Here is a 12577-nt window from a genome sequence, read left to right as displayed (position 1 = left end):
CCTCCCTGGGAGAGGATTGTGAGATAATTTTACTTCTTCCTGAAATGTATTTTGTAGAAATTCCTTTGGTAAATATATGTTAATGATACATTCCTTGTATTTTTATACAATAATTTTGCTCTTATTAAAAGATAGTTTCATTATATGTAGAACTTTAAGTGATTGTTATTTTCTGTAAACAGTTGGCAGATTTTCTTCCATTGCTCTGTAGCTTCCATTTTTACATATAAGAGGTCACCTGCCAGTTTTATTATTATTATTTTTTGATAAGCAATCTGTCTTTTCTCTCTAGTTGTTTTGAAGATTTTCTTTTTGTGTTTCTCCAATTTAATGTCAGTGTAGCTAGATATAGATTTGTTTTCATTTATCCTGCTTGGAATGTGTTTGACTTTTGGAATCTGAGGACTAGAGTTTTTAATCAACTCTGGAAAATTCTTAACTATTATATCTTTAAATCAAGAAGGAAGTGAAGAGAAAATGGGGATGACTTTCCCTTCCCATTTTTCTATTATTATTATTTCTTTCTCAAAATTTGATTAGGTGTTAGAATTTCTCACTTTTGCCCACAACCTTTCTTTCATATTACTATTTTTGCCTTTCCATACATACTACATTCTGTGAACTTTAATCTGCTCCATCTTCTAGTTTATTATTTCTCTAGCTAAGTCAAAACTGCTGTTGAACATTTCTATTAAGTTTCTAATTTCAATTATTATATTTTTCATTTCAAGAATGTTTGTGTGGCTCCTTATCAAAGCTTAGAGTCCTTTTTGAGAGTACCTAGTGCTTATACCTTTAAGATACCCTGTCACTTCCAATACCCTCTCATTTCTTTAAAAATGTTAGGTAAAATATATGAAATTGCAGATATTGTCCAGTTTTCACTTGCAAAGATGACAGTTTCATATGCTCTGACCTAACAATTAGTCTACATCTGCATGTGGTAATTCTATCAGCTGCGGTCTTTATTTGCTGGAGTCTTGCATTTGTGCTTTCTGCTGACTTTCACTCATGCTGGTTTGTGTTCCTACATTCCTAGGGATTTTCTTTTTTTCTGGGAATTTCTGAGGTCCATATGTAAAGTGTGTTCCTCCAGAGAGAGGAGATGTGTTTGCTTATGCCAGGTACCTGGGGCAGTACTGAAATGGAGAAATGTTGCTATTATTATTATTTTTATTAATTTTTTGTTGTTGTTGGCTTTTTTGGGCCACATGGAGTTTGGTGAGACACACCAGAAAGAGGAGATTTAGGATTTGGAATTAGGAATTATCTAGTGAGATATTTTTTCTCCCTTCTCTCACTCGAGTGATAAGCAAAGCTAACCTGATTATTCCTATATTCTCCTTTCAGAGGCTCTTTACCCCAGCTCACCCAAAAATGGCACTGCCCCCCAGGGGTCTCTGAAGTGACTGTCTCCCTACTCAGTTTTGTTTCTTGACACCCACATGCATAGGCTCTTAAAATCCAGACTCTGGACTACCTAGAATTGACAGTGTCTCCTCTGAGAAAACACTAATCCAATGCTAGTTGACTCTTCTGGATTCTCACTTTCCAGCTTATGGTCCCTAAAGGTTGCCCTTGCTTTCTTATCAGTTCAGTGTTCTGTACCAAAGGGTGTTCTTCTGCCGTCTAGTTGACTGTGTGACCAGAAATAGAAGTCCCTGATTTTTTTTTTGTCACTAAGTATCATATCCAGTTGATTGAATAACCTGAACTCGATGAAGTACAAACATGAAGTATTTTTACTTTCCCCTCATCACTGCCCTCGAACATGAAAAGTCAAATCTCCTTTGCCCTGGTTTAATGACATCTTTGGTAGACCCTTTAAGCTTTCTGGTTACTTGCAATGACTTCCATTTAAGATTTAAATCCCAATTTAGCTCTTATTGTTCACATACAACCACAGACTCAAAGAGATACCTGCCAAGCTTCCCATGAATTTTCCCACATTTTTCTTCAGAAGCAAGAAAGAGCGCTGGGTTCAAGAGCTCAGTAAGAGTGTAGTTAGGGAGACGAGCCCATGTGCCCCTTCCTGTGGCACCCCTAGTCATCACCAGTGATTTTCTTGGCACCCTCCTCACTTGGTTTAGAGGGAGGAAATACTTGGATTTGGGAAGTGCAGTTTAGAAAACCCACAGCAGTGACTCTGAAGAGTGCCCTTTTGGACTCGCCAACCCACTCTCCACCCTAGCAGTGTGCTTATGAATATATATATGGATAAAGGTGGGAGTGTTTCAGACAACAATGGTAGTCCACAAGTGTTAGCTACGATGAGTTCAACAAATATTGCTGTCATCATTAATTCTCAGGAAAATTATATGCTGGGGCACATTCTCTGAAGAATATATAGGGTGGAACTCTGTAGACGATCCTGAGCCAATGATATGGTTCTTGGACCCAGAAAATGATGTCTTAGAACCCAAAACTAGGTTAAGTGTTGCAATCCAAGTTTAATATAAAAATTACTTCAAATTTCCTCTGGCTGCAACTGAGGGTAAAAATAGACTTCATTGGTGTAGAGCATGCCTTATTAATATCAATATGTTTAAGGAAAAAAAAAAGCCTTCATGGATGATACAATAGCAACTTCTAAATCAGGTTTAAACATTTTTAATATATAATAGATGCCACAATTATGTTAATATGCCAGTAAAAATGTTTTGTGTTTCCATAAATTAAAGCTTTATCTCGTACCCTTGTCCTCAGGAGAACAGAATGGCAAAGTCAATCGCACAAGGAGCTAATCTGAAAGTGAATGGTCTACACGTTCACGACCTTTGCACAAATTTCCTACCAGCGGTAAGATTTAGCTAGAGTCTTCCTACCAGCAACACTTCAGCCGTCCAGCTGTGTGTGTGTGTGTAGATACACACATATATCTAAAAAGTATAGAATTAGGTGCTACAAAGTTGATCCACTGAAATCAATAGTCATCATTGCTGACCAACCACCCCTTATGACAGGCACGGTGCCTGTAATCATTTCTGATTCTTTCTTTTAAAAAAACTCAGTGACCCTGTGTCAGTTACGATAACTTTGGACTTCATTCTCTTCTTAAATTTTATCTCACTCTGAAACAGACTTTTTCATAGAAGTGTTTAAGAAGGCATTGTGTGGTGCATTTTCACTTCTAATAAATGAGCTGTCTTTTCCTTTTTCATCCCACTTACCATTTCTTCTCAAAGGGGAAAAAATCAAATGGAAAAATGTGAAAAAGATGAATTAATGTGACATTTAGAGTAAGATTTTAATGGCACAAAGGCCAAGAATATCAGAGCTATGCCTTTCGCTTTCACAGTTATAACCTGACAGGATTTCAAGACGTTGCTGAAGTGAACTTCACCAGAAGAAAGTGAAAATGCATACATTTATGGAAAAGGTGTTATAGCAGAGTTTTATTTGTTAAGGCAAACACAGCATAGTCAATATTTAATTAAGCATTGTCTTTTTCAAAGCTGGCCCCTCCGATACAATACAACCAGTATTGGTTACTAGACGGATTTTTGGAAATCCCCTTGGAAATAAATTTATGAACCAGTTTCTAAGGACAACAAGAAAACCAGCTTCATTCATTCAGTTACACCAAATTCAAACCAATATTGGCACTTTGCACTGGCAATTGGCCTTGTCCAGACCTTATTCACCAAACTGATTGCAAATTACTTTTTAATAAAAAGAGCAAAAGAAAACTATTTTTTAAAATTATGAAATATCATGAATGGTACACAATATATACCATTCAAATTCTTTAAAGAAAACATCCATGTTACCATAGCAGAGGTTAAAGAAACTTCGCCAGCACCCCAGTGTTATCCTCCACTTCTGACGTATATTGTCCCCATCACAATACCCGCCCCTTAGGTAAACAGTAGTCACTGCTGTCCCTTTCCTGCCACTTTTATCAACTGCTATATACTCCTCAATGCTATCATTCCATTGGTTGTTTTTTGAACGTTATATAAATGGAATCATACAGTATACATCCTTCTGCATCTGCCTTCTTTTGCTCAATGTACATATATTCTATATATAATATAGAACATACATATATAAACTTATTCTTTTTCAGGTTCTTTTCCATTATAGGTTATTATTACAAGATATTGAATATAGTCCTCCATGCTATACAGTAAGCCCTTGCTGGTTATGTTTTATATACAGTACTGTGTATATGTTAATCCCAAATTCCTAATTTATCCCTCCTCCTCTTTCCCTCTTCTGTCTGTATCGTATCTTTCTCTGACTCTCTTTTATAAGGACACATGTGACTGCATTTAGGGCCCACCTGCATAATCCAGGGTAATCTCCCCCTCTCAAGATCCTTAACTTAATCGCACTTGAAAAGACCCTTTATTGGTAAGGAATGTTTATCGGTTTTTGAGAATGGGGGCCTGATATCTTTGGGGCCACTATTCAGTCTCCTACAGGTACCCAACAAATTATATTTACTTTGAGTCTTTTTCTTTTAGTTCCATTTCCTTTCAATGACACTGAAGGAGAATGAGAATCACAAAGGACATGTATGTTGACCAATTTTGGGTTTCCTAAGCCAGTCCTTTTGTTTTATGATCTGAGAGAATCACAATTTAAGAGAAAACTGATGGCCTGGATTAACCTGGGGATAGATTCAATTAAAGCATCTGGAGGACTGAGTGGAAAGGACCAACTTCAGACAGCCCTTTATACACATCCTCTGATGAATCACAGAAGGTCAGAGCCAGATGAACCACAGATATTGCTTAATCTAAACATATTCGTAACAGATAAGGAAACTGAGGCCGCAAGAGACTGGTGACAAAATCAGTGGTCGCACAAGCAGTTTATAGCCCTAGACCCTTTCAGCCAAACTGTATTGCCAAGAAGCCATAAGGAAAATACCTTTTAAATTTTTATGTCAGCATAAAGCCATTAAGAAGAAATTTGTGGACTATGAAGAGATAGAAGTGTACACATGAAAAACTGTGTTGTGATGAACAGACTAAAAATGCATGTATATACTTAGCATGATGATCTGAAAATTATTTGTATCATAAAAATTCATATGGAGAGCTCTATGGGTATGCTTTTAATTGAATTCTTTCCTCTGTTCCTTGATTGTGAGAGAGACAGAATTGGGACTAATGGGTTGAAGAGGTGGGTAAGTTTCAAGTCACTATAAGGAAGACATTTCTAAAGGTCAAAGTTGTCCAAAGCTGGAATGAGAGACGATGACATTCATCACTGGAGGTTATTAAAGCTGAGGCTGGAGAGCGCTTGGCAGGAATGTGGCAGCTTTACTGATTCCCAGATTCAAACAGGCTGTATTCTGTCATCGGGGAAGATGCTGAAAGTAGAGGTTCCTGAGCCCAGGCACATAGGGATGTCCTGGGATCTGTATTCTTAATAAGCTACCCCAGTGATTCTTGTGTTCCAGAGAGGGGTGGGGTGGGAATGCATCAGACACCTGTAAGTAGCTGTTCTAATTCAGGAGTCTGTAATTTTCTTCATGAGATAATGGAAAGAGCACTGTAATGGGAGCAATGAATTCAGATTCTGTCTTGGTTTTGTCCCTAACAAGCTGTGTGATTTTTGAGCACATGACATCATGTCTCTTGGACTCAATTTTCCTGTCTGCAAAAATAAGTGGGACTAGGTGTATCTTATGGCTCTTACATGGTAGGAATTTGTGTTTCTAAGAGTGGCCTGGAAGAAACTGATCTTCAGAGTCCCTGGAAAATTCCCCATGACATTCAGATGCTGGAGAATTATCCTGGAATGACTAAGACAGCTGGGCAAGGCCGTGCAAACTGGCTGGTTTCCTGGAGTTGGTAGGTACTTGGCCCAGGATATGTCTATCACATGCAGGGCAGGTGGGGAGTGGAGAGGGTTGGCAGGCTGGAAGTTGGAAACTCAGAAACTTCCCCATCTTGGCTCCAACCAAGAGCCATCTTTGTTACTTACTTACAGTTCAAAAAGGAGGGCCCAAGGAGGCCGATCCGCTGTCCTGAAAAAGCAGTGGTAAGTGCCCTTTCTAGGGCGTCTTGCCAAGAAATATCAAGCTTTTGGAAGGTGAGCTGGGTTGGCAATTTCATTTCTTATGAATGAGCCTCCCCTCCCAAAAGCCAATGATACTTAGCTTTTGATCTAATGTTGAGTTCTCCTTTCCTCCCTACTTCTTTATTCTCTCTCCATTTCTCCATCTGTGTTTGGAAAAAATTCTCCATGGATCTCTCACATAGCTATATGTCTTGAGAGTGAGGCACTGGTTGCCTTTCGACTATCTTTTCAAGGATATTTAATCCAAGGGTGATGTTTTCTTTCCATGTTAGATCATTCTGATAATGGCCTTCAACTTTAGGATTACATCCTTTTAAAAAATCCTTTATTATGATTTTTGTGGCATTTCAGAAGAGAAGGGATAAGTGTATTCAATCCATCAAGTTAACCTGGATCCATATTTGAATGAGTTGCCTTATGCCCCACTTCTAGTCACCAAGTCCTGTCAATCCTATAGTCTACCTTTTCCTTAGATGTCTGGAATCTTACTGTTCTTTCACAGTGGGCCCTGGAGGCAGAGGTCCTGCCATTGACTAGCCTTCTGACCTTGGAAAAGTAATGTCCGCTCTTGAATTTGCAGTTTCCTCAATTGTAAAGTGAAGATAGTATCAGTTCCTATCTTACAGGATTTCTGTGAAGATTAAATTAGGTGTAGCTCTAAAGCCGTGGTTTCAGCTGATGCTATGGTGGTTGTTAACACGGTCTTCCTTATTTTCTACTTGGCATCCCTTGTCTAGAGATCCCCTAAGTGGTCTCCTAGTCCCCAACCCTTTCTGCTCCATATTTCATCCACTTCTAACACACAGATGTGATTTACTGTCCTAGGTGGTGCCTATCCCACCCCACCCTACGCCTTAAACACCTCCAGGTAGGACAGCAGGTAAGTGACTTCTTTGTTTCTCATGGCTTTATTCAGACCATCCTCAGTCCCTCCCTCTTCCCTAAAGAACACTCAGCTTTGACTCCCATGACATCAGATTAAACCACCTGTACCCTTTGCTGTGAAAGTCACATACTGATCCCTGAGTCTCTTCCTCCCATTCCATAAAGATTCACAACGACCCTCTGTAATGTGCTCCCAGTGGTGATTTCAACATCCAGAGGGCTCAGTCTTTCAAAATCATGACCCATTAGTTCCTTGATCTTCATCCTATCTCAGCCACTTATTCCTATGGCCATATTGTACATCTTATCATCACCAATATACTGGAACCCCTCTACAATCTCAATTTCAAACACTCCACTAACCAATCACCACCTCCTATATTTCCAGCTCTTTTACTCTCACCTCCAACTCAAAACTCCTTTGCCACTGGAACCTACAAGTTTATTGTAATCTTTACTCTCCACTGTTCTCCATCATCTCAGGTTCTCACTTCCCTCCTTACCCAGTTAAAATTTAATGGTGAATCATTTTAGTTGTTCTCTTGTCTCTTGATTGATCACACTCTTGTACTTGAGCTAGCCTTTTAAGGACTTGCAAATAAGTCTAACTTTCTACCTGACACATACCCAAATCAAGAAAGATAAATGTGGCTGGAGAAAGACTTGCCTCTCTTTAAATTCATAAATGTTAATAATAATCAAGAGAGTCCTTAATGCTACTTAGCAGTCAAAACTCTGTTTCCCTAGTCCAATTGCTTTATTTTCCTAATTGGCTATTCCATAGCTTCTAATCTCTCCCCAGTCCTTCAACATCTCTAACTTCTTTGCTTCCCATATTACTAAGAAAATTTAAACAATTAGAAGAAAATGTCTATAAGCTCCCAACACATCTTCATGCATATTTGTACCTCTGTGCATTTACTATGCCTCCCCTCCTCCCTCTGTGAATACGTGTATGTTTTTCTGGCTAAATCTACCCACATATCTGTGCATCAGATTCAGTCTCTTACCTCCTTGTTGATATCACTCCTTGAATTTTCCCTCTTTCTCCTGCACCATTTTTCCTTTTTACTGAATCATTCCCATCATCATGCAAACATACTGTCACTTTTATATTGCTTTAAAACCTATGTATCCTAATCTCAGTTACCCATCTAGACACTACTGCATTTTTTCCTTTTAAGGAAAGCTCCTACAAAGGTTAATAATACTCACTACCTCAACTCACTCTCCTCCCATTCTGACTTGAACCCACTCCAATAAGGCTTTTTGCTCTCAATGTTTCATGGAACATGCACTTATCAAGGTCAGCAATGAGGTCAGTGTTGCTAACTTCAATGGTTGATTCTCAGTCCTTACCTTACTTGACTGTCAGCCATCTTTGATACAGTAGATCAACTCTACTCTTTCTTGAAACACTTTCTAGAAAATTTGGCTTCCAGGAAACCATATCCCCCTGATTTTCCTCCTCATCTCCAGCTACTCCTTTGCAATTTCTTTTGTTGATTTCTTCTTTCCTCCATGATTTCTGTATATTAGGGTATCCCAAGTTTTAGGACTTGCACTTTGTTTTCTATCTACATTCACTCCCTTGGTAAGCTCATTAATCCCATGGCTTTAAATATCATACATATGCTGATGACTTATGTCCCAGCTCAGACTCTCCCTTGGAAATCTAGACCCACAAACCCAAGTGCCTACTTGTCATCGCCAGTTGAATGTCTAATAGGTCCCTAAAATTTAACACGTCTAAAAGGAATGTTTTGATTTCATACACTTCAATAAACAAATCTCCTGCCCCACTCACAGTATTCCTCATTGAACTTAACGGCAACTCCATTCTCCTAGTCACTCAAATCCCAAAGTGTGGCGTCATCATCAATTCCTTTCTTTCTCTCATATGCTACATCTCATCTATCCCCAAACACTATTCTGCCTTTAAACTGGAATTGGAATCTGACCATATCACATATCTTCAATGCTGATAGCCTAGTCAGAGTCACCACTTTTACAACAGCCTCCTACCTGGTGCTTAACCTCCCAACTCCCTAGAGTATGCAAAAAATAATAGAGTGAGTCCATTGAAATATAAGTCAGAGCAAGTCATCCAAGCTCAAAGTCCTCTAGGGGCCTTGTAATGACCAAGAGGCTACATGATCTAGTTCGCATTATCACTCTGACTTCATGCCTGTCATCCTTTCTCTTCTTCATTCTAGTCTAGTTTCCTCTTCTTAGTTCCTCAATACACCAGGAATATGCCTGCCTTGGACTTTTTAGCACTGGATTTCTGGAATGCTCTTTCCCTCAATATCCACAGAATTCAATCTCTCATCTCCTTTCATCTTTACTTAAATGTCACCTTCTCAGGGAGTTCTTGCTTGGCCACTAGTTCCAAATTTTTAAGACTTCTATCCCCTCTTCATACTTAATTTTTCTCCTTGGCCTTTATCCCTACTGGAAATTCTGCAAATTTTCCTCATTAATTTTGTTGTCTCCTCCACTAGAATCTAAATTCCATGAGGGTAGAAATTTAGATCTGTTTCATTTACTTCTGAATCCCCAGTGCCCAACAATGCTTAGAAAATAATAAATACCCAATAAATATTTGTTGAACAAATGACCTAGCATACTGAGAGAAGAACCAAATGCAACTTAACAAACAGAAATAAAATAATTGAAATTAAACATCTAAACACTAGATTAAAGGTAAAATTATTTTTCAGAGAACAACACAATGTCAACAGAAGAGATATATGCCATGGTTCATCTTATGAAGCTAGCATAAATTTGGTACCCGAACCAGCAAGGAGGGTAAGTAAGAAAACCAACAGACCAATCTTGCGCATGAAAATAGATACACATTTACCTGTGACAACACTGGGGATTTTGGAGAGAAAGCTCTTGACTGTCCTGATGGGCACACCCCCTGTCTTGTCATCTTGCATCTTTGTAATGATGTCTTCAATCTGAAAGAGGTTAAAGAAGTGTTATTGTCTCCCACAAAGTAATAGTAAGTGGTACCTTTTTAAATAGCCAAAATGTGGGAATGTGGATGCCAACAATAGATATCAGGAAAAACCTCCACCTCAGTCAATAAACATAGTAGCAGCATTTGCTATGGGCCAAGTGCTGGGGATGGGGAGGTCAGGGGGTTATATAAAGAGCGTAAAGCATGGTCTGTAAGAACAACCTCTCCTTCCCCCACCAGTTCAACAAGGTAAGGAGAGAGAAATTCTTGATGGGATCCAACATATAATTCAATACATATATGATGATATTCCTCTTTTTTCCCAAATTAGGCTTATATATAGGCTGAACCATATGAAATTGCCATAGTCAACCTAAAAAAAAAAAGGCAATTTCCTGTTGCTTAACATAATATATTAACATACTGTTGTTGGAAGTATGCCTTTCAGACCAGAGAAGGATCCAGCCAGAGTCACAGAGGGGAAAAAATAAAAAGTATAAATCAAGACATGGAAGGTGCTGATCTGGAGAAGTTGGAGGACAAGTCTCATGGTTGTAAATGATGGCATGAAGAGAGTCACTCTGAGCCAGGACTAAGATGGAGCAAGCACAGGATCCTCTCCTCTTGGCCGAAGGAAGACCACACTATCAGGAGGAAGACCATGGTGGACTGTGGCCTGGAGCCAGGTGAAATCTGATGAAACAAAAGACTGTGTATATACTGAAAACAGAACAGAGAGGGGAGATGGACTACCAGGGATGTAGGTGCCTAAACCGGAAAACCAATTTGTAGCTAAGAATTTACAAGCCAGCTATAATTTCCCGGGCAGAAATCTTCAGATTAGATACAGAACAACCTGTAACAAGGACATGGATCTTTTTGTTTGGTGAGTCGTGGGAGAGGATAAATGGAAAGGGGGAGAAGATAATGTTGTTTTATCACGTTTTGTTTCCCTAAGCAATAGAATGTGTTTGAAATATCACGATGGATTCTCTGAGTGCTTCCATAAGAGAGTCACATAATTAAGTCTAAAAATTTAAAGCTGTAGTTTATTTAGTCTAATGCTCTACTATAGCAACTTGAGGGTAAGTGAGTTTCTCAAAGTCACATGACTCCCAACTTACTTGAAAGAAATAAGTATCTTGTTAGAGACAAAGTTAGGATAAGATATAATGTAATAAAAATTAAAATATACACAGTATTAATATATACCCAGATCCTTGCCCTGGCCTCATGATGGGCTGAAGTTCTGCTTGACTTTGGGTCTTGGCCTTGTGACTCGCCAGGCTAATGCAATGTTATTGAACATGTTGTGAGCAGAGACTTTCAGTGTACCTGCCTAGTGATGCCTACCATCTTCCCTTGACCTCCCGCATCAGAGAGTTGTTCCAAGGAAGGTGAGAGACATCTGAGGCAGAAGGGACCCAGCCCATAGCTAGATCAGTCAAACCCCAGCTGACCTGCAGACCCGTAAGTGAGAAACAAATGCTTATTGTTATATGCCACTGACTTTGGGGTGGTTTGTTATGCAGCAAAATGGTGGTTATAGCTGACTGATACACAGGGCTCTGAAAAAAAGCATTTATCGAAATTGCTGAAGCCACAACAAATACTTGGTAATAAGAATCAATAAATCTTAGAGGTGGGGTATCCTAGAATCCAAGCCTTTTAAAGAATGCAGAAATTCCACCTACACCATCCACTATGTGCTTAAAAATTCTTAGGGTCTATCCTCCCACCGTTATGTTAGGCAAATTTGTGATAGCTGAGTTTGATTCCATGGCATGGTCCACTGGGACATCAGCTAAAAATACTGTCTCTGAAAATTTTTTTCATAGTTTCTGGAGAAATGCTAGGAGTACAGACCTACCAAAAAATTGGAAGTGGGCTCCCAGGGACCTTATATAAAGCATAATGACAAACATTTTCAGAACACCTATGTTATGATTAATACTGCCCTAGGTATTTTAAATAAATTATCTGATTTTTTTTCTCAGTCTTAAATTTATTTAATAAAAATGTTGAAATTAAGGCTCAGAAAGGTTAAGTGATTTATCCAAGGACACACAGCTAGTAAGTGGCAAAGCCAGGATTCTTATGCAAGTCTCCAATGCCCAAGGTCTGTCTAGCAAATCTAAGATTCATCTTTTATCCTCAATGGCTCAACCAGCCTGCAGACATGCTTTTCAGATACAAGGCACTTAATACCATTTGCACTGAAGGGAAAGTTTAGCTCAGTCCTAAGAGTGTAGAGGAGAAAAAAGAAAAACTGATCCAGATAACCAGATCCTCAACCATCTCAGGGTTTATTTTGGCCCGGTGACTACTGATGTCTTGCTGCTCAGCACATCTCTCTTTGTCCCAGGGGCCTGGTTGGATTTATCTTCTACTGGCAGATCACAGCTCCTGGGGTGGGAATGAAGAGATAGGAGGTATATGCTTTTGTTTTCTTGACCATTCAGTTCCATCTAACTTCTGGTACCTTTTGTTCCTGAAGTAGAGCAACATCAATTTCCTGACATCCTTTAGTATGAAGTTCTGTATCATTAGGGAGCATGGTTGGACCTAAGTTACACTGTGCCATCAAGCAGGTGGCCCTTATCTGACAGCCAAGCCATGCAGAGAAACCACATGGCCAGCTCGACCAGTTCTGCCTGGATGGCTCACAACCACCAGATGTCTTCTCCC

The 12577-nt window shown here is 39.2% G+C and overlaps 1 protein-coding gene across 6 annotated transcripts in view; it reads right to left on the bottom strand.

Annotated features, from left to right (window-relative positions):
* RGS6 (regulator of G protein signaling 6) overlaps window positions 1-12577 on the bottom strand; it is a 479670-nt gene that overhangs the window by 142225 nt on the left and 324868 nt on the right. For all 6 annotated transcript variants that reach the window (XM_010976555.3, XM_010976561.3, XM_010976565.3 and 3 more), the window contains exon 3: window positions 9788-9887. In XM_010976555.3, the coding sequence (XP_010974857.1) occupies window positions 9788-9887 (100 nt within the window). The remainder of the gene's footprint in view (window positions 1-9787; window positions 9888-12577) is intronic.

This window comes from Camelus dromedarius, chromosome 5 (genome assembly GCF_036321535.1).
Source record: "Camelus dromedarius isolate mCamDro1 chromosome 5, mCamDro1.pat, whole genome shotgun sequence".
NCBI lineage: Eukaryota > Metazoa > Chordata > Mammalia > Artiodactyla > Camelidae > Camelus > Camelus dromedarius.
Note: the sequence above shows the minus strand (reverse complement) of the source record. Positions and strands in the feature narration are given on the sequence as shown.